Below are 23,526 nucleotides of genomic sequence, written 5' to 3' on the forward strand. Positions count from 1 at the left end.
AGGGAGAGGTGGGGGGAGGGAGGGCGGTTGCGGCCACATAGATGTGGATGGTGCAGCGGGGTTGCGCCATCGTTGGATTCCTCCAACGATGTAACGATAGGGAGGAGGACGTTAACGCGGATATTTCACTTTCACCTTCTGCACATGTCCGATGTCGTCATTGGGAAACCACCGTCCTCGACAGAACCATGGATGAGCTGAGGCTGCAGCTCCGGGCTGATGCGGTAAGACGTGGAGCTTTTGATTTGCAGCACCGTGTTGTCGTGCTCTGCGCGCCGCGGCTCTGCGGGGACACACACATCAGATGATGCGTTTTACTACCACAACCCGCTCCGCGTCGTGTTGCGCTGGCTCCCCTCCTCATACATGTTTGATTTGACATCACTGCGACGGTCATATACTTTCCACACGGTGGGTGATGATCGCGCAGATTTTCGGATGTGTGCACTTATTAAATTCGTTTTAGCCATTTAGCAAAGCGTGGGGTTTTAGTTATGAGCTTGTGTGATGAAGCACGGAGGGTTGCCGCGGGTTGTGTGTCCCCTTCATTAGACTCCTGAAGTCATTTCCCTGCTGGCTGATGTTGGACTAACGTGTTCCCATCCTGAACACTGACATCATCCTCATCAGGATTGTGGCTCCAGGCAGCAGCTCTTCATGCAGCTGCAGCAGCAGCAGTCAGGAGACTCAGCACTACGCAGCGTCAATGCGCCTGTTCGGACTTGATGCTTTACTCTGCGACCAATGTTAATTTCATTTGGAATAAGGCAGGTCCTCAGCACTGCGCTGTTGCAGGGTTACACAGGTTGCATGGGCTGTTCTGGTTTCGTCATGAGCACACCGGCAGAGTAGCTTAGCCAGATGTTGCAGAGCTCTATAGAGGCCACGGTCTGTGTGCAGATACATCCACAGATATTATATCCAGCCACAGCAGCCAGTTTTACTATTTCTTCCCAATCTTCATTTCCATGCATCACTTCCCACTTGTATCATTTTTGGAACAATTTCGAGCATTTCCTATGTATTTGTCCACAGGCCTGAGGACCATACTGATGATTTATCCAGCTGACTAATTATTAAGCTACTGACAAATGTCCATGGGAAACAGTCCCAGTCTTCAATTTTTAAAGAGACAAGCAGCAAACTTTCACACAGAAGCTGGAACACACGTTTGGGATTTTTATTATCAAAAGATAATGTAAAGGTATTTTCTGCCCCAGGTAGATGTAACATTAGTCATGAATGAATTTCCAGTCAGTCACTCACCAGTTTATCAAGTGATCATTTCAGCACTGTCTTTGTATAATTCATTCAATAAGTGATATCAGCAGAGAGAGGTTCACAGTCAGCCTGCAGCGTCCAGGTGGCCTGGATACTGTTAGTCTCTGAAGACACTGTACTGATGGTGGAAACTGCAGCAGAGGCCAAACCCAACACAAACCCAGTGCCTACAAACACACCAAAGAGGGATGAGTGAGTGAATGAGGTGATTCATTTAAGACTAATGATGACGATACACTGAAGGTGGTGCCATGCAAAGTTTATCCTTAATTATCTAAACTATATGTATAAACTATCCACCATTAAATTGTGAGATAGCAGGCACCAACGACTGACTGGTGAAGCTAAAAACATGAGGGGAGTTCTCAAGTCAAAAATCGTAACTTTGTGCAAACGAAGGCAAAAAGGCAAATCTCCATGACGACCACACTACTACATTTTCATTTTAAAAACCCATTGCTTTTCCTACGTTTCCTCCTGCCATCCACATGACTCTGGAGTTTTCAAGCCCTGAAAACTGAGACTTCCAAAAACTCTGCTGGACCTGTTTTAATGTGAAAACTCTGGGGTTGTGTTTTATTTATTTTGAAAACTCTAAGGTTGTATTGTAGCCTGGAGAGATGAAAACTGAGTCCTCTGGAAATGATGATGTAGACACCCACGGTCTCTCCTGATTGGCTCTCATCAGCCTGGACTATCAGTGGTGAATACAACATGATAATGAATCACAGTGTCTCTGACCTTGTTGTCTTTGCTAGCAGCTGTTGTTCACATACATTCTTCAGTTTAACGCTACAACTGTCTTTGCTGTTCCTCGTTCAGAGGATTTTGTGCAACTAATCAACTGCAGAGTAGTTAATCTGCTTCCCGTTTAATGGTCCTGTATGTGTGTTTTCCAGGTGTGTGTGGACATCATTGTCGTTTTAAAATGCCATTTTAAAATGAAAACGTAGTAGTGTGGACGCAGCCTTGGATCCCTCATTTGTATGTCCTCAGTGTCACACACATAAAATTAAGTACTAGATTCACCAACTTTTCAGACCCACCTTTTTTAAAAAAAAACAGCATTAGCGATTTTGGGACAAGCCTCCACAGGCACACCTCTCTATGCCTGGCCTTGAAGTGACTGTTGGTTAACATGTAGTCTTAATGGGCTGCGTTTCAGTCACTGTTTCATACTTTCTGTTGTCTGACAACGGAAACAGAAAAACATGTTAATGAGAACAGCTTCAATGTGAATTCAGCTGTATTAAAATACTGTATATGTGAGCACAGAGAAGAGGAGGGAAGAGAACAGCTAAAGAGCTGAAACCCCCAGAAACCACTAGGCTGAAGAAAGATATGACGTCATGAATATGCTATTTAGCGCATTACGTCATATAGTGATATTTAGCAACAACCTCAACTACATGCTCAATTTTGCACATTGAAGATACACAGTCCAGCCATATACTAGGTTTTAAGTGTGTCTTATTTGCCAACAGCAAATCTATTTATCTATCTATTTGAGCAGAATACTAATATCAGGATGCTTACATGTTCATAACAACACATATTGACCTTGAGTCATTGAGCAACCTGACAGCAGATCTTCTATGCTAACCAATCAGGGAAGGCCAAAGTTAAAGTTATGGGCTTGCAGCTGTTAGTCAGTACCTGAGCACACTTCTGGACTACTATTCCTCTTGCACTGATTCTACTATTAGCTGCTGAAAGATGTTGCTATGGATGACTCACAGGTTAGCAAGCTCTCTATTCCTACATTATTTGAGACAGCGAACACAACAATGTAGGTGAGGGGTTGGGAGCCGGGAGGGGGAGGGGTTGGAGGAGTGTAGTGCTTTCAAGTAGAGTCTCATTCTAGCGCTGGTTTGATTTCCAGAAGTTTCATATCGTAGCTTTGCCTAGGTATAATTTTTACTATGGTCACCATTTTAGTTTAGAGTATTAGCAAGCTAACATTTAACATTTCCTAACAAGCACTACACACAAATGGGACTGTCATTAGTTTTGCAGGTATTTGTTGATAAAGCAAAGTATTGGACAAATTGAAAATTGCGGAACAGGTGAAGTTGTATGGAAGCTACGTGAGCCACCATTTGAGCACCAACGACCTGTGGCCACATTTCGTAAATATGCACCCAAATGAGTAGAAAGTAGTTGTGTCTCTCGTTGTGTTGGTTTGCACACAAATAGATTTTTTTATGGATTAAATCAATTTTGACAGTGCTGCCCTGCAGCTAGGTGGCATAATAACACAATAGTCCAAAAATAGCAGCCACCCATACGTCATTGCTGCACCAGTAGATTAAACCAAGCTACCAGTGACTGAATTGACTCTCAGCATAATCTGTTGTCTCACATATGAGCATGTATGCATGCACACTGGTCTCCTGATTTAAGCTGTCTGATCAGTCAGACGTCTGTTCACGTGTCTTTGACCCTTTCTCAGTCATCTCAGAAGCTGAGGATTATTAATACCAATTTATTATCATATCATACTGAGACCTATTTCATAGATCATACAAGTCTCTCCCTGTTAAACTGTTGGCCGTCCCACATTTATAACACAGGGACCACCCACAAGTGAGATGGCACTGCATAGTATGCAGCATTCAGGAGAAAGTGAAACCATGTTTTCATCTAAAAAGGCCTCTAACAAATAAAGAGATGAGACCAGAGCACAGGTTGACTATTCACGAGGACTACCATCAAAATGTCCATTTCAAAGTTTTTACCGGCTCCGTCAGTGTCATTTGTGTGGCCAGTCCCAGTGGATCAATCCAAGGCTGAATTTCTCTCCCAGTCTGACCGTGGAGCCAATACTGGTCTGGTTTTACCAAGAGGAGAATCCAACGAGCTGCTAAAGGGACCAGTTTGACCTAGAACTGGTTTTTCTTCTCCTCCATGTGTCAGTAACTTGATGGTTCATAATGTTACATCTGCTACGTGATAACGTTAGCTAACTTGCTGTTACTGATACTATGACATTGTTTGGCAAATGTTGCTATTGCTAGCTGGCTAATTGTCTCAGTGGAGCATATCATGGCAATGTTAGTGTGGGCTAATGGTTGTGGTTAATTTTAGTTTGTTGGCTCTCGTGTCAAAGGGTAACTTCATTCAGCTGAGGTTCTTGTTGTGTGTTTAGTGGAGGCTTTCAATGGGCTTTGTAACACCTTGCTGGCTGAGAAGGTGAAGGGAGGAGAGGTGGAGCTAAGGCCAACAAACCATTCGTTGTGGTCTGAGATGCTGGTGCGACCTCTAGTGGCAGTGACGATCATTTACAGAATCTTTAACCATAACTTAACCATAATTCAGTTGCTGCGCAGATCTTGTAGAAAAAATAAATAATTAAAAAAAAACCTTGATTTACAGAATCATGCAACATTAAAAACTAAATTTTGATCATGAGGTTGGAGGCAAACACATCTCCTACACAACACATATCCATATATAGAGCTGAAGTCTCAGCCATGGGCTATATTAGTGACACATGGGTCCATGGTGCTATAAGTAGCTGATGTGTGAATCTCATCTGCAGCAGAGATTCTTTTAGCATCATGGGACATTTTTTTTACAGGGCATAATATGTGAGCAACAAATTGAAGGACTGATATGGTAGAGAACACAGGCCGACCAGTATGCTGCTGAGATATGAAGCGTCTTGGGGCTACTAAACTACAGTGGCAGATTTATCCCCAATATGGCCACTACATCAGGAGCATCGAAGAGACTCAAGAGACAATCCTGCAAATGGATACGGGAAATGGCGGAAACAGCATTTATAGAGCTGAAGAGTCAGCTAGCCCGCTCAAATGTAATGGCATACTTTAGTCAAGAGGCTCAGACATGTGATACTAGAGGCTACTCCAGTGGAATTAGGAACAATGGCAAAGAGAAAGGAGCACTGCCTTCATCTGGTCATGTGAGAAATTTAATGTAACAGAGATGATATACAATATATAGAGAATATGAAACACTATCCAGTATTTACAATAGGCCAAGTAACCAGGCATGGAGTCATTTATTTAAAAGGATGTTTCACCCAAATTAGATTAAAATACATTTTGTCACTACTCTACCACACCTAGTTGTTGTTGTAATGTCATGGTGATGTCTGAGAGGAAACACTGACTTTGATTTTGTTCCTTGGCCTGTTGCAACAATTTGCGACTAAAGATGCCGCCTCCTAAAGTACGACACAAAAGTAATATTAACTGTGACAAAAATTTTGAGTAGTGGATAAATAACCCCTTTGCCTTTGTGCTGTGTTTACTTGTACATAACAATGTCACTGGTATGACATGTATTGTATGTTGTAATGTGAAGAGATTCAGTACGATCCACACCAGCAACTAAAACCTCTAGTTCTTTAAAATAATATGTATGGCCACGCTACAACCAAAACAAACCAGCTTCCTGTTTAAATTACAGGGATAATAATCACAGCACAATAGTCATTTGTTGACTAACGTCAGAATGGTTAAGATTTTAGGCTGAAGACCAAACTTACACTCTACTGGTCCATTGCTAAAGATGGTTGAATAACAGCAAAGTTTCATCCTCTCAGGCTTGAAAGACTTCAATATTTAACCCTCAACTAACAGCTTCTTCACTGCAGGGTTATGGGTCACAGAGCACAAAAAAAGCGTCACTCATTGAGTGACTTATAATGGAGCTTCCTACCCATTCTTAGCATGTTGCTAAGTATCACTCCCTTTGTATAGTGTATAGTTGCTTACCAGTTGTATGAGCAGGAGAGAGGGAGAATGACATGTAACCTAATTTGTGATACAAGCAACACAGTGGAAGACTGGCATCTATTTTCTTCGGTCCTCTGACCTTGCTATATACTGTCTCTGACACCTTCCTGCAAGCATTGTGTTGTCTTGGTACATCTTACTACACACATTATATCTTAACACGCCTCACTGTAAACATTTTCTAACCTAAGAAAAGGAAGTCCATGGAAGCAAAGCAAATCATAAGACAGAGCCTTAAACATTAAGGTTTAAAATATGACATAGCTTTCATTAAGAAAAACCCTAAATGGCAAAAAAAAAAAAACACTTTTTAGCCATTACTCAAGACTTCACACAGTAATTGTGACAAAATTTCAGTCAAATTGTTTATTATTTTTTATGACTCTGGATAAACGGGTATGTAACCTGAATGTAGTCTGAGTACCGGAGGGCTCCATCATCCACCACATCACCACAGTGGCTTCCTGCAGTATTAAGGAATCTGGGAAGATTCAAAAAGATCAGATAAGAACAGTTTTCAGAGCGAGTGACAGACAGCACTACACAGCACTGGTGATAAAGACTGAATTAATGAAATTAGCTGGGGAGCAAAAAAAGAGCTGCCAAGCCAGGATTAACTATTTCTCTTACACCCTTGTAAGAGAAATAGTGATGTATGGGAAAAACAGAGGGATAGAGATTGTGGTACATTTTGCAAATCATGGCTGGTTTTGGATAAAAAAAGTAGCATCAAACTTCATTCCTTTACTCACCAACATCTGTTTCCAGAGGTGGAAACAAACACCAATGTTAACTCTTGCCTCTATCACATTTTTTCTTCTATTTGAATTAAGCACACTAACCAGCTACTCTCAGCACTTCCCGAACTCAGTGTAGCCAATCTGCCCTGAAGACATAGCACTGCTCAGAGGGCTTATTGTATTATAGAGACAACAATGGCTGAAGCTTTAGTCAAGCCACAATCACCACCACCTGCTCCTGATAAGAAACCACATGCAACAGCAGAGAAAACTTTAAACCTTTGAACCTTTAAAGGATAAGTTCACCATTTTTTCACATTAGTCACAATATTCAGGCGCTACAAAATGGCTCAATGTGAAAGAAATAAAACGTCAGAGAGAGAGACAGAGGAAGAGAGCGAGAGAGGACAAGATGGAGAGGGATAGATGTGGATGTGTGGGGATGAGCAGCCCAGTTGAGCAGGTTGCACGGCCCACTGTTGTTCTGTGTGGCCATCATCTCATGATCTGAGTCTGGTAGTGTGACATGTGCTGTACGTGATGGTGTGACTCCAATGTGGACAAGTCTGAGTCAAAAGTCCAGGCAAAATTTTTATTCCCTCTCTGCCCCAGTCAGGAGCCCATACAGTACCAACAACGAAAGGCTTTTCTTCTGTAATCATTCCTCCTATTCATACTGGACAAAGATCCCTTCTCAGTGAGATAGGCTACACTATCCTCATTCCAATTTATTCCAGAGTTACAAGTACAAGTTATTTTTTTACAGTTGCTAACATGCATTTTACTTCTTCAGAAGTCGTCACACAGTCAGAGCAACAGAAATCAATGTGGACTAAACTGCATTCTGCTTTGCCTTTGAGTGTGTCCATTCAAAACAACTATCAACACATTTGCCTTTAGCATTTCATACCATTTAGGTAGAAACATACCAAATCCTTTATGGCCAATGAGCGCCTGTTAAATGTCTATATAAAATCTAAAAAATCACACAACAAAAATGTCAACTTCTGCTTTACTTTGTTTTCCCCAACTGTACTGAGAACAGCCCCTGACCCTGAAACCATATCAGAGGTATATACTGTACCCATGCCTCTACAGCCACTGCAATTCCCCAAATCCCTACTTCATTAAAGGTGGCACATACAGTATACAGCTGTGGAACAGAGATCCCCTCCTTTAAAACTCCAGTATATCATGGTATAAATGTGTATTGTAGTAGCCTATGGGTGAATCAGTGTGTAGTGTTGCATGTTGATGTAGGGGGAGGGTGAGTCTAGAGAGGATGAATTAGTTCTGCCCGGGGAGTCAGACATTTTCTAGGGTGTTCAGTGCCAATGGTGCAGTGTTGCAGTGCAGTCCATAGAAAATACCCACAACTCACCATAAAAGCCACTGCTCACTATGCTCACTGACCATGAGTAACACCACTGCACTTCCACTGGATGAGTGACGTCCATTACACCGGACAGTCATTCACTTTCTCTTGAGCGAGATCAGTTTGAGGCATTAACCAGCTCTTTATACTGTAGTGTCTCTATGTTACTGATCGAAGGAATCGCCCACCTTATGTGACCTTGTATGGAAACTACATTGGTATCAGCATTAAGATTCTTACTATGATGGAGTATTAGGGCCACATTGAGGGAAAAAAATCTGAAAATTTGAGAAAAAAGACAAAATATTATGCGAATAAAGTCATAATTTTGGGACATTGAAAAGATTGTGAAGAAACTGAGTCTATTCTATTGTCAGACAGACAAACAGCAGCTGCCAGAAGCAGCTCAGACTGATACTGCCTGTCCTTTCACCTCTTTGATTGGTTGATGTAATATTCCTAAAAATTATGTTTTTTTTTCTCTTGAAATTTTTACATTTTTAACTCTCGTAATATTACGACTTTACTCTCGTTTCTTTTTTTTCTTCATTGTGGCACTAATACTCGGTCGTATCTTACAGTCAGTGATGTAATGTGAACACCCTCTAAAGTTTCCCTGTGAACACGAGAGCCAACAAAAAACAATCCAGCCCCAACCATTAGCCGATGCTAGCATTGCCATGATATGCTCCACAGCAATGCTGACAGTTAGCCAGCTAGCATGCAATATTTGCCAAACAAATTTGTAATATTGGTAACATCAACATAGCTAATATTAGCATGCAACTGTAGCTGTCACTAATGAAAACAGACATGTAACATTATGAACCATCAAGTTACTGACACATGGAGGAGAAGAAAAAACAGTTCTGAGTCCAGCTAAACCCTGTAGCAGCTCATAGGGTTCACCTATCTGTAAAACCAGACCAGTATTGGCTCCACAATCGGACTGGGAAAGAAATTCAGTCTTGGATTGATCCACTGGGACCAGCTGTACGAATGACACTGATGGAGCTGATAAAGACTTTAATAACTTTATGGATGTTTTGACAGTCCACCGGCTGACCGGGATTTGAGCCGGTAGTTTCCATGGCCAGTCCACCTGTGCTCTGGTCTCAAAAACAAAGAACAGAGAAACTCAAATTACAACACACACAGAGGGAGTGTGAGTTTCTTCTCTGCTCAGGCAGGATTAAGAATGCAGAGGCCCCTGAGCACAAAGTCTTGGGTTAGGGTTAGGCTTTCTTTTCTTTCATTTCCAGGCTTTTCTTTTTTCTTTTCAGACATAGCACAGGGCATTTATGGAATAGTTCTATTTCATTGCGGAGAGCACCACGATCGATAAGGACAGCGCGACCATCTTCGTCGATTGCCCACCCACAACGCTGAGTCAGACACCTAGTAAATCCACTGTGAGCTGCTGCTGCTACAGCTAGCCTCAGGTTGTGGTGCACTGCTAACAGTAGCCTCCTCTGGTCCCAGGTTAGCTTGCACATCATCTTCCACAACTTCTTCATCCCGATTCTCCCTCTCCTTTTTTTCTCTTTTTAACTTGCATTAAAACAACCACTTATAATACTTTCATTCATTTTGAACTAGCTTACTACTTCTTCCACAGTCCGGTCGGTTCAGCACTGGGTCATTTGAAGACAGTGGTGTAAGGGTGGGGCGAGTTGTTACCATGGTTTTTGCACTTGACCAATTATATCATTCTGTTTAGGTTAAAAAACATTTCAGTGTGCTTTTTATTGGTTATACATGGTGTCATTATCGGAAATTTAAAGAGAAAAAAAAAGAAAGAACTTTTTTTTCTTCCCCAAACTGCTCGCTCAGGCCCCAAGTGCATGTGGGCCCCTGGGCCAGTGCCCATAATGCCCATTGGATAATCCAGCTCAACTCAGGATGCCATTACTCCACTATATCTTCACATAGAGAATAGATGTTTGCTGCTATATTATTGTTTAAAAAAGCATTTATATAATCTTTGAGGTCACAACACTTTCAGTTGGTAAACTTACATTCAGCTTTTTGATTTCTTTTACATTTTTTGTGGTGTTGCAGTTTAAGTTTTATGGTTTTTTTCCTGTCCTCTTCTGAGTTTATAATGTGTTTGACTGAGCACATTTACATTCATTAAAATAGTGAACAGAGTTGAAAGTTAGTTTTGAATTGGATCCATTTCCTATATATATATATATATAAAACACTGCACATGTGTGCTGACTGTTTACAGTACAGTGGAGCAGAGCAACACTTGTAGTTTTTGTCTTCATTACATTTGAATATGACCTTTATGAACTGTTTTTGCACTCTGACAACTGCACTCTTTTAAAAGGGCATTTACAAATGTGCACTTGAGTGCAGTTGGAAGAGGATTTTAGGAAGATATCATCCATGTCAACACCACAGTCAGTCTCCATCTGCTCCGGTCTGAGCGTCTGCTCGACCAGTTGCTCAATCTGGGTCAGCTCCTTCTCTCACGGGTTACAGCAGCTTGTATTTTTCATTATTATGTAAGCAGTCTTTTCATTTCTGCATCTTTTTAATCCTACTTTTTTAATTTCTTGCATTTGTCTGACAGACATTCCTATAAATACAGATTATGGTTTTACAAACAGATGCCCAAATACATTTTGTTGAAGTATAAAGCATTAATGAACGTCTTGACTTTTTACTTCATTCATGAATTTTTCTAGATCAGAATCATCAGGACTTCTCTCAGAAGTTGCTGATCGTCAACAGATTCCACCTCTGCATCTACCTGTCACTTTTCAATTGCAGCCTTAAATCAAGTCATGCAGTTACTGTGATCAGAAGCAGGAAACAGCAGTTTTTTCGTCAAGTCATTGACGGTTCGTGAGTAATTGAATTAAATTTGCCATGCTGTGTGTGTTACTGCCAAGTCTTGAACTGAGGCATATTCACCCACTTTGGATCCCGTCCAGAGCCTCTGTGCTGGCTGCTTCCTGATGTCCTGTCTACAAGATACAGAAAAATCTAAATGAAGCTCCTTTCCCTGAGAGATCTGCTGCTCTGACCTGCCCTGCTTCCACATCTCTCATCATGTGTTTGCTGTCAATCTCACCTGTTGCTTCTGCCCTCGCTGGCTCTCCCACAGCAGCATGTTGGCTGTTGTCCTCCTCCTCCTCCCCCACATCTCTCTCCTCATTAGCTGCAGCTCTCCCCTCCTGACCCCCTCTTGCTGCTTCAGCTCTGGTTAAAGCCTGGACATATCCTAAACAAATGACATGGATCCAATATCACACTAGTGGGACTGCTCAGCTTCTAGGTTCTCTTTTTCACTAATATCTCTGGTGCAGACTGAGACTTTACGCTTCCTCAGGATGAGTGTGTATTAACTTAAAGCTAGCCTTACTAGCTTGGCTCCTCACTGCTGATAACCTATCCGAAAAGCTGGGTCATTGGGAGATTGACAGTGTTGTGTTCATAACAGATTCATTTATACAACTCTGTCTTCTAGTGTGTTTTTATTACAACTAAACTGCAAAAACAAATACATACAAAGCACATGACTGTCACACCGGAGACCAAGTTCCCATCTGTGGTTTAGGCAACAACAGATCTTTGGTTGAGGTCAGTGGAAGATGGTGGTGTTGGTTATATGTAAATAAACAGGTTGTGTCTGAAATCACTGTGAACTGTTTCTGTGGTAAACCAGACCAGGGTCTGTCCCTAACCTGAACCAGGCGCTGTGAGTCTGAAGAGAACCAGAAAACATACAGATGATTTGGTGGAAAACAAACACGTTGCCTATGAACATTGTATTGATGTGTATTCTGCTAATTATGTAAATTAACAACAAATCCTCATTATGTGAATCTGGTCACAATTACATTTCCTACAAAACATGTTTGCTGTAATTGCTTGGAGACAAGGTTCACGTAATAAGAGTTAACTTGAATGAATCCATTTTGGACAGTCCATAATACTGACCATTCGTTAACTGTCGATAGAAAACAGCTCTCTGTCTACTCTAACCTTCTTTGTGACCACTCATTTTAAATGTTAGTACCAACAACTCTTCCAACCTGAACAACCACACAGATCGTTTCTTTCAACACTGATACGACTCAGCAGTGTCTCCTGAAATAGCGCCCCTAGTGCTCCTACAGCAGCGTGCGTATTCCGGACCTCGGTTGTCATGGTTACCATAATAAACACACAACTGTACTGTGAGTGGTGTACCGATCATCGCTGCAGTTACTATAATAACGGTCATGCCTTGGTTAGGTTCAGGGTTAGGGTTAGGGTTGGGGTTAAGACACGTTATACTACGTCACCCCACTTTTCCCTTTGCTTCTGTCATAATTACTACGACCTAGCAACAAAATGTAGCCATAGGTCATAAAACCCTGCTGTACAACAACCTATCGGCTAGTTTTTTTTTACAGGAGGACAGTCTCGTACTGTACTGTGGTACTTAAATAACCTGGATTATTTTCACATGTAAACACAGTTTTCAAAATCAGCTGGTTCAGGGTGGATGTAGTGTAGAATGATGTTGCTGTAGCAGAGCTGAAGAAAATAATGAATTGGGACTTTATTGAGTCTTGACTGCCTTAGGACTGGATTGACTTGGAGATGTGAATGGTGAGGAGACTGAACCGAAATAATTATTAGAAAATGACATCCTCACTTTGGAGCAGTGCCAAAGTGGCATGAATAGCTGTAGCCTGACCTGAATGACTAACTGCTCATCTACCAGTCTGTGTTCTTCGATTCATCTTCTGTTTACAGTTAGTCATTTGAATTTCACTGATTCTCTTACAACTGAGCAGATACAGTGAAGCTGTGCTAGAAATGATTTCCATAGAACTCTACTAACTCTAGCTGTAGAGTTATAACTCTGTGATTCCTGAGGAACAAAAAATTATATTATATAATGCCACAAAATCATTCTGTTTATTTATCACTTTCTGACACTGACACAACAACACATCATCTTGTCTTCAATAAGGTGCTTGATTTAATTCATGAAGCCATCAGGTGCTCAATCATAAGTAAGAGATGCCTGGATTTTGCTAGCTGTGATTCAGTGGATGTAAACAGTGTAGTTTACTATCTTTCTACTTGAGGGTCAATTTAACCTAAACCATGGTTAAAGTTTGTGCTAGGGAATGCATTAAGTAAATTAGCTGTCCCCGCAGTGATACAGAAACAAACATGTATGTGTGTGTGTTTGTACTTCTATGTTTGTGAGGACTAGTTTGAGTTATAGATCTTACAGAGTGAGGACATTTTGATGTTATCAGTTATGAAGTTGTTTTTCATGCTCCGCTCTCTAACTGTATTTTTGTATATCAAATTGAAATGTCCAGATACCACAGGGGTCAGGGTTCGGTGCGAGAACATGTCGGATGTTAGCTTCCTCAGAAATTAACTTTTGAAAAGTCATCATGGAGCAGAACAATTTGACTGAATGTCAGATGGTGATATGAGACACGCTTGATGCATTTGATGACGTGTGCATCTGATGACGTCTGATAACTGAAACCAGTAACCTTTAACTTTCTTAACAATATTTTGGTGTAGAAATAGCCTCAAATCTCTCTCATTGTAGTCTAGAGAATAACTCATCAAGACCCATATTCTATTACGTTTAGTGAGAGATTTAATAAATACAAGTGTGATATGATGATATGATATTGAAGTAGACGAAGCCCTGGGGTCAGGCATTTAGTTGTGATGGTTAATGTGAGGGTAAGGGGCTGGGGAATGCATTATGTCAACGAGTGTCCTCAAAAAAACAGAAGTACAAGTTTGTGTATGTGTGTGTGTGTGTGTGTGTGTGTCCTAATTTAGCAAATTTGCATTGCCCTGAATGTGACAAGAGACAGTTTTATGCACGCCTGCTGTTTCCATCTAATGAATAAACAGTGAATACTAAGTACAAATCAGGATGTCACGTGAATGCAGTGTGTAAACAGCTTTCAGTGCTGTCTGTAGACTTACATCATAAGAAAACACTGATACTTTATTATCATTATAATGTGTATTGCATCTCTGCACACTCATGATGCATGGGGGTCCCACTTTCACTAATAAGCTCTATTGCACTAATAGTGGTAAAAAAAATTTAAAAAAAAAAAGATTACCATGATGTTTCCTTGATTTTTAGTGTAAAGTTGTGGGTCTGTAAAGCCTGTTAGTACACTGACATTGGACTACACAAGTTGAATGGATTACTTCAACACTTCTAAGTATTAAACTAGACAACACAGCCACTGTACTGCTTATTGTTAAAATAACCAGTGCTGAATACAGATTTAGACTCAAGCATTTATATTTGGGTATACTTTTGATGCTGTCACCATCACTGAAGACAGCACGAAGTGGAACTCATTAAAAAGAACTTATTTTAAACTTCAAATGAGCAATTACGTCAAACTATATGAAGGATCACAGAGTAGTTTGTTCCATTCGTTCAAAACCTTTCAAGCATTACTGGCCCCAGGAGTATTCAGCGTTGTTTGTGGAATGAAGTGAAGAAGCTCTGAAGCTGTGAATGCTTTCAGTGTGGGTCAGTTTTAAGTGAAAATAGATCACATTAGCATTTCATTAATGTTTCTGTATAATCCTGAACACACAGTTAAGGGATTATTTTCATAATTAAATGTTGGCATCTCAATAACACTGAAGCCCTTTTATGATTTATAACCCGGCGATAGAGTTCCCTGGAAAGCTTTCTACCATTCCTGCACCACCTGAATTTGCCAAAATTAACTTCAGTGCACACCCGTCATTTGTGAGCAATACAGCTGTTTGCTCCACAGCTATGCCTGCCAGTTCTGAATTTTGTTTAATATTTCTGCCAAAATTGAGTCAAGGGACAAAAGCCAGGCCCAGACTACAGGGGTTTTAGACCAGTTTAACCCCAATTCCCCCCTCCTGACAATCACTGAAGAAATCCTGTCCTGGATCTAGGTTGGTACTGGCCCAGATTACCTGGTAATGTGAGGGGTTAACGGATCCAATCTTAAACTTTCCAAACTACGTTGCAGACTCATAGGGGCCGCCCCGATGATATCAAACATGGATTTAGGAGTAAAAATCTGGATGATTACGATTATGGTTACTTCAGTCCCGTGCTCAACTCTGACATTAGCTAGCATACTACTGTTGGCATATATTAAAATTTCACCTCCAGTTGTCACTGAAGAATATACATCCAGTGTTGACCATTTTCTCATCCAGACTTGTTTAACCCTCTGCTTTTGTTTTTTCTGACTTCAAAGTATTACTAATGTTATACTAAGTTGTTGTACCACAGTCTCCATTTTGTTTACATCTGCTTCCCCTTGACATCATGCGAGATGAGTTCACATGAGGTGGTGCATTGCCCCCTCTTGTGTGAATATTAGAGATTGGAGAGAAGTTTCTCCTTCTGTGCGTGAACTTGATTGAAATTAATTTTAAAATAATTTTGTAAAACTCCTGTTGTCTTAGCCCGGCTTAACCTGCTAACAAGTATGCCATAGTCAATCATATTTTTTCTCCATGCATAGTTGGATGAATGTCACTGACTGAAATTTTTGTTATCTCTCCAGGCAACATCAACATTAAAGCAACTTGATGGAGAAAACTAGAGGAGTCCCTTTAAGATGACACGCACAGACCCGCCTGACATAATCGTATCAGCTGTGCATCGAGATATAAAAGTGATTCCCATTTCTTCACACTACAAGTCCTTGCAACCCTCCAAACAATGTGATTCTATAAATTACAGCACACTGGAGGACAGTAAGAGCAAAGTCAATAAGAGGCACTGCCGTACCTTTGACTATAAGTCATTGGAGTACCCAAAATCACACAAATACTCAATGGAGTCCCCATACAGAAAGGCTGATAGGCATGCAGCTAACCCAGATGTTGCCTGGAATGCATTGGGCCGCCAGCAGAGATACCGCTTTTCTGCTCCAGACATTTTTAGCCATAGGTTAACTCCTCAACCAGTGGCTGCTGATATGGCCAGTGAGATCACTGCCCCTGAACAAAAAAGAAGGACCAGGTCAAAAAGTGCCCCTCGGGTCCAGACCAGTCTCACCCCTGTGTCTTTTGAAGGGTCCTCATCTTCCGGGAGGAAGGGGAGGGAGTCCCAAAGGGCTCCAAGAGACTCTCGCTGGCGACCAGAAGTATCACCACGTAGGGAGTCATCCTATGCAGCAACTAGGGCTCACATGCATGAAGTACATCCCATTAAGTTGCAGCCTCAAGTGAGTGACAACAGTAGATATTCACCTCACTTTGCTGCTGATAATTCAGAGGATGGAGGGCTAGATAAACCAGCAACCAGCCCTCATGTCAGGTGTCGGGTGGACATCAAACCTGATGACGGAGCATTGCATCATTCAGGACGGAAACAGACTTCACCTCAAGTGGACATACCATGGCAGAGGCACCACAGTAGGAGTCTGACTGTTCCACGCCATTTCTCCTACTCTAGAACACCAACTCCCACTGACTCTTTAGGTACAGAGAGTCGGCAAACTTATCAATATTCCCGTAGCATGCCAAATAGTTACTTGCAACCAATGGAGATTCCCTTGCAAAGGATGCCTTCATCAGGTGAATACTATGGAAGGGAACGAAGAGCTCATTCTAGTCCTAATGTGCCAACCAAGTTCTTTTATGCAGACGACCCAGGGAGATATGTCACTACTGCTCCTCCTCAACCAAGTTCTTACTTTCATGATGAACGTTACACACCGGGACAAACATATACTCCAAAAGTGCAATATGTGCAAGATCCAAGGACTCGAGTGGTGCAAGCTGTAGCTACAAGACCCTATTATCCTGAGATGGAGCCCTATCCATACCCTGTGCAGACAGGATATCCCAAACCCTATACAGCAACTGAACCAGGGCCGTACATCATACAGACACCTCCAACTAGAATATTTTATGGGGATGATCCCAGGTCTTATCAAATCCAGACTGCTCCGCCAAGGTTTTATTATTCCAGTGATATGTATGCAATGCCACCTGAGCACCATATCCCAGCAAGGGCATATTACACAGAGGGCCGAAGACATGCTAGAGTTATTCAGGCACAAACAGATGACTGGTATGGCTCAGATGCTTCTGGTTATTCCACCAATCCTGCCTCTTATGTATCTCAAGTCACTCCAACCAGAGTCCGGCAAGAGCCTGGCTTAACAACCTGGTATGCCAACCCATGTGTAGAACCTCAAAGAATTGGCACAGATTCTAAATCTTACTCCAGGTCCTGGGACAATATTCTCAACTCTCGTGTAGAGAGAGAACAACCTCTTCCTGTACAGCGTGGTCAGAGCTATGATGATCTTCTTGACTCCAGGAAGCCTGCAGCAGCCACAGGTGACAAACCACAACCGGTGGTAGTCAATCTCTCCAGTTCGCCAAGACGCTATGCAGCCTTATCAATGTCTGATAATTCACTAATTGACAAAAGCCCAACAGAGATGTCAAAGAGCACTGCTAGTAAACTCTGGTTTGTTACCCCTGAGATAACAATCACTGATAATGACATTCGACCAGGGAACCTTAATAAGGCTGAAGGACGGTCTGCTAGTTGGGACATTCTTGACTCCAGAAGTACTGAGGGTCCAGAACTGTCTCATTGTGACTTTGAAACCTCAACCAAAGAGAAGACACATGACAACGCCTCACTACAGCAAAGCTTAGAACAACTTGATGAGCTTCTGGCAGATCTTGTGACTGACTACAAGCCGCCTAGTAGAAGGGCAAGTGAGGACATTCTGGATCAACTAAAGAAGTTAATTGATGAGGAAGAAGCTGTATCTCTGTCCAGAAAGAGCTCAAGGGCAGGTACAGAGGAACCAGCTCCTCTTGACAAGCAACCAACCTCAATAAGAATGAATCCTGATGCTTTTCGAGATATGGATGGAGCTAGTGATGCAATGAAGAGTGCAGATGAGTGCTCCCCAGATCAGAGCCCTGATGAGGATGACACAATGATGTGCTCCAACAACAAATGTCGGAGGACAGAGACCTTATTCAATGCTTGCCTATATTTTAAATCCTGCCACAGCTGCTACACCTACTACTGTTCTCGTAACTGTCGCAGGGAGGACTGGGACATTCATAAAGAAAGCTGCTTATATGGAAGAATTGGCAGCACATGCCGTCACATCATCAAACACTGCCGGGAGACTGTTGAAGTCCACAAAGCCTTCTCCCGTATTGCCAAAGTTGGGTACCTTTCTCGAGGTAGAGGAGTTCTCTTCCTTGGTTTTCCAAACCCTGCATCATCCAGTAATTTCCTGCAGTATGGCCTGGATAGTCTACTTATGTCTCCTACATATCTGTCCCTTCGAGAGCTTGAAAGCTTCAAGGACAACCTAGGGGAGTATTGTAAGGAGCTGCAGGAAGCTGGCAAAGAGTATGACCCAAACGAATGTTTCATCTTGAATGTATCGATTGCTGTTGGAGACCAACTGCCTGATGGGCCATCACCAAGGAACCAAGCTCCAACTGTCAGAAAATATGCAAAGGTTGCCCTGGCTTCCTTCAGCCCGGAGAGAAAGGTTCAGAAGAAAGAGAGTGACATGGAAACGCTGATCCTCACTCCACCACCAGGAACAGCAGACATCGACAAAGAAGGAGAGGAAGGCAGGAAGGCCAGGGAAATCTGTTTTATCAATATACAACGAGAGTTACGAATTCGAGGGGTTTTCCTACGGCACGAATACCCACAGGTGTATCAGCAGCTCTGTGAGTTTGTGGAAAGTAACAGAAGGTTCACACCCACAACTATTTATCCCATCGATAAGAGGACCGGTAAACAGTTTATGTGCATGATCATGGCTGCCTCTGAGCCCAGAACATTGGACTGGGTAGGCACCCCGCATCTCCTTGATGACATTATTTAAGTGCACCTTTTGTTGTAAATATATATGTATAAAAATACATATATATTGTTACACATATTTATATATCAATCCAATTACAAACATTTGTAGATAAGTATTTTGTTATCAAAATGATATATATTCATGTCTGCTTGGTCAGTATTATTCATTATCAGAATATTTCCTGTCAGGTGCTGAATGACTACAGTACATTATTTATTTTAATGTTTTTAACAAATACATACTTTTTATCCACCACAAGTCATTTATCTGTAACCTGGTCATGTACTGTTACAATACATTCCCTTTGGTTGGGATTCTCTAAGCTGACATGCTGGTTTTCAACTTATTAGCAACTACTGTTTGTTATTTGTAACTCAGCCTCTTTAAATGAGTCCATTTCTGTGCGTACAACATGACTATTTTTCATATACATACTTTAATGGTATACAGTGCATTCAGAAAGTCTTCAGACCCTTTGACTTTTTTCACAATTTGTTATGTTTTAGCTTTATGACAATTGTTTAACTTCATTTTCCCCTCATCAATTCACACTCAATTCCCCATAATGACCAAGTGAAAACAGAATTTACACTTTACACAAAAAAAAACGGACATATCACATTGACATAAGTATTCAGACATTTTTTTGCAACGACTAAAGCCTTGAGTCTTCTTGGGTCTGATGCAACAAGCTTTGCACATCTGGATTTAGGGATTTTCTGCCATTTCTCTGCAGATCCTCTCAGGCTCTGTCAGGTTGGATGGGGACTGTCAGTGAAAAGACATTTTCAGGTCTCTCCAGATGTTCAATTGGGTTCAAGTCAGGGCTTTGACTCGGCCCCTCAGAGTTGTCCTGACCCACTCCTGCCATGAGGGACCAGGGGACATATCCAGCTCCAATATACAAAAGAATTAAATTTTGACCTCCACTTTTGACACACACTCTCTCTCTCTGCCCCTCTAATTTCTCAATGCACTGTATCTTTTAGAAAATATGAAAAGTATTTTCTTAACTACATAAATACTTTCTATGCAAAGTTGCTTCATGAGTTAGCACCACTTTCCTGTACAAGGAGTTGTTTCTGTTATTATATTATATTATATTATATTATATTATATTATATTATATTATATTATATTATATTACATTATATTACATTATATTACATTATATTATATTATATTATATTATATTATACACATCTATCTAAAGAAAGTTTTTGTCAAAATTCTGATAAAATGTTGAAACCTTTGGTTGCAACATGAATCCTCATCATAAGAAAATAATGAAAAACTGGAAAAGAGACAGTTCTACTTGAAATGTTATAAAGACAGGCACAAAATCTTCTTGTTGCTTAGGTAGGAGTACCATATTGAAAGTTAACATTTTTCTCTTGACTGAGTCTAAGGGCGCAGTTTGAGAAAGGCTAATTGCAGTAGTTCTGTAATTCTGCTCTGAGGATCTGCTGGAGCCAAGTTGGACTTGAAAGGAACCTTCAGAATGGAAATTGAAATGGTGCCAGTTACCAGCCACACAGTAGGTGTTGGCCTGTACTGTTCAGTTTTAAACACTGTGAAAAGTGAGAGTTATCTACTAAAAATCATGCAATTTCCTATAACACTGAAGTTGATGAGTTGTATTTTTAGATATATTTAAAAATAAAAATATATGAATTAGCAGCTGGAGTTATTGTCTTTAGAGCAAGGTTTGCCAGATTTGGCACAGTAGCTATATGGTACATAAATGCTTGAAGACGACATTAGTTGTGTATTTGTGCTGCACTAGGTTTATTATGTGTGATTTATACTGTCCTTTTTGGTTTTAGCAAATCGGAACCATTATATTGCTCATTGGTTGCAGATGTTTTAGAAAGATTTATCAATGCAACTCAGCCGTGTTGCCTCATTCTTTCTTTACATTTGTTCATTTTGTTTTCGTAGCGTCCTAAATCACAGATTTCCTGCTAGCATACTGATGATGATGAATTTTAGAAACGCAACAGTCTAGCTGGAACATATTGTATGTTTGAAATGATATAAATTATTTAAACTGACCCCATTTGACAAATGACTGAACATATGTGGAAGATGTGACGGAGCATTTGTCAATCAGTCCTCATTACTTAAAAGTCCAATAAGCTGGTTTCTCACAGTCATTAATCATTCTTATCCATTTAAACCTTTTTTCCTTTCGAAATCAGATTTCCTCAAAGTTTTCAAAGTCAAATGAAACTTGAAGCACATACGGTGAGGTCACTGTTTGGCTGACAGGATGTGCTGTACAGAGAAAAGTCGCTGGCTGCATGTGATTCTGTTTTCTATGCTCTGATCTTATTTAAAATGACACTGATGATAGTAACTTGCTCGATGAATGGATTTGTGAAAGTGAAAACTACTATGCTGTGTAAGAAAAAACAAATGAATTTTTCATTTTTGTCAGTCGTTCAAATTATAATAACATGTCAAAGGCAATGAAGAAGAGACCTCACTAACATGTCGAGAAAATCCTGTAATCTTGTATTTTTTATACTTTCAACATATGTGTCTCAGTGTGTCTATTTATAAAGCATATCTAATAAATGGAATGGGAACTCTGGGTTCTGTCGTCTGCCTGTTCTTTAGGTGAAGTCTTTGCTTATAAACAGGACAATGTCACAGGGGAGAGATGTAATGTCTGTAACCTGTTTGGCTTGATGATATAAAATGTAATAATGAAATATGAATATATTAAAATATACGATATATAATATTGAAATATATATATATTTAATATATATTTTAATTTTAATATTTATATAAGAATTTGGTAATACTTTATGATTTATTGGTGTAATCATCAAAATTATATTTTCACAATAAAGAGCAAAACCCATGCATGATATATTTTATTATAGGCTACACAATGAAATTTATTTGATTCACAATGCAAAGTATAAATCTGATTAATGGGACATTTGGGCAGGTTTTCATTTAAAGCTCTAGAAAAAGTTAGTGAGTAAACTTCGAATTTAGGACATTTCACCACAAAAACACATATAAAATACATGGTTTTATTATTCATAGTTTTACCAGCTGAGATACATATATAAAGTTCATCCACAAAGTGTTACTAGAGGTCATTAAAGTCAAAAGGCTTCGTCTCCTTGAGACATGAACTTTTTCAGTAAATGTGGTGGAAATTAGCATTTTAGATTATAATGATTTTCATTTTTCTAGAAAAGGATGCCAAAGGTTGGCTTAGGAGTTGGTTAAGGCTATGAAGGCAGTCTCAGCTCCCAGCCCCTCACTGATGTCCCGTGTCCGCTGAACAGTGTCGGTGAAACACTGACTTTACATGTGAAACTGCTTTATTCAGCATTTTTAACAGTTAGAATCAGCTGGTCTGTTTGTTATGGAGAGGAGGAGACCTCTGTGGATAATTCAGCTGCTGGTAAAAACCTGCTGAACCACTGACACTGGAAGGAATGAGGAGAAGCTTATGGTAATGGTAGTGAAGAAAACAACTCCCATGATCCCACTCTTATAAAATGTCACCAAACACCACAAAATACATACTGTGCATTTAAGGCATGTGGTAGATAAACATGAGGGTTAAAAAGTGCCATGGTGGACAGGGCAGGGTGGACCACTCATCCTCATCATCAGAGGTGTAGATATAGATATAGGTATAGGTATAGATATAAATAGATATAGATATAGGTGTAGCTATAGATATAGGTGTAGATATAGATGTAAATATAGATATACAGTAGGTGTAGATATAGATATAGGTACAGATATAGATATAGGTATAGACATATATATATATATATATATATATAGATATAGATAGATATAGGTGTAGATATAGATGTAGATATAGATATACAGTAGGTGTGGATATAGATATAGGTATAGGTAAAGATATAGGTACAGATATAGATATAGGTATAGACATATATATATATATATATATATATATATATATATATATATATATATATATATATATAGATGTAGATATAGACATACAGTAGGTGTGGATATAGGTATAGGTAAAGATATAGGTGTAGACATAGATATAGATAGATGTAGATATAGGTGTAGACATAGATATAGGTGTACACATAGATATAGGTGTAGATATAGATATAGGTGTAGATATAGATATACAGTAGGTGTAGATATAGGTATAGATAGAGGTACAGATATAGATATAGGTGTAGACATAGATATAGATAGATGTAGATAAAGGTGTAGACATAGATATAGATATACAGTAGGTGTAGCTATAGATATAGGTGTAGACATAGATATAGATGTAGATATAGGTGTAGATATAGATATAGATAGATGTAGATATAGATATAGGTGTAGACATAGATATAGATATAGTTGTAGATATAGATATATATATAGGTGTAGATATAGATATAGGTGTAGATATAGATATACAGTAGGTGTAGGTATAGATATAGTTGTAGATATAGGTGTAGATATAGATATACAGTAGG

At 40.1% G+C, this 23,526-nt stretch overlaps 1 protein-coding gene across 1 annotated transcript; it reads left to right on the forward strand.

Annotated features, from left to right (window-relative positions):
- The first annotated feature begins 41 nt into the window (after positions 1-41).
- On the forward strand, positions 42-21,629 carry ajm1 (apical junction component 1 homolog). Its single transcript, XM_056404217.1, has 2 exons — positions 42-224; positions 15,728-21,629. The coding sequence occupies exon 2, from the start codon at positions 15,782-15,784 to the stop codon at positions 19,049-19,051; it is 3,270 nt and encodes a 1,089-aa protein (XP_056260192.1). The 5' UTR covers positions 42-224; positions 15,728-15,781; the 3' UTR covers positions 19,052-21,629.
- Positions 21,630-23,526: the final 1,897 nt, after the last annotated feature.

Source organism: Seriola aureovittata, chromosome 18, assembly GCF_021018895.1.
Source record: "Seriola aureovittata isolate HTS-2021-v1 ecotype China chromosome 18, ASM2101889v1, whole genome shotgun sequence".
NCBI lineage: Eukaryota > Metazoa > Chordata > Actinopteri > Carangiformes > Carangidae > Seriola > Seriola aureovittata.

What these genes read in the sequence shown, in the direction of transcription:
- ajm1 (XM_056404217.1), top strand. Translation starts at nt 15,782, where the DNA reads ATGACACGCACAGACCCGCCTGACATAATCGTATCAGCTGTGCATCGA.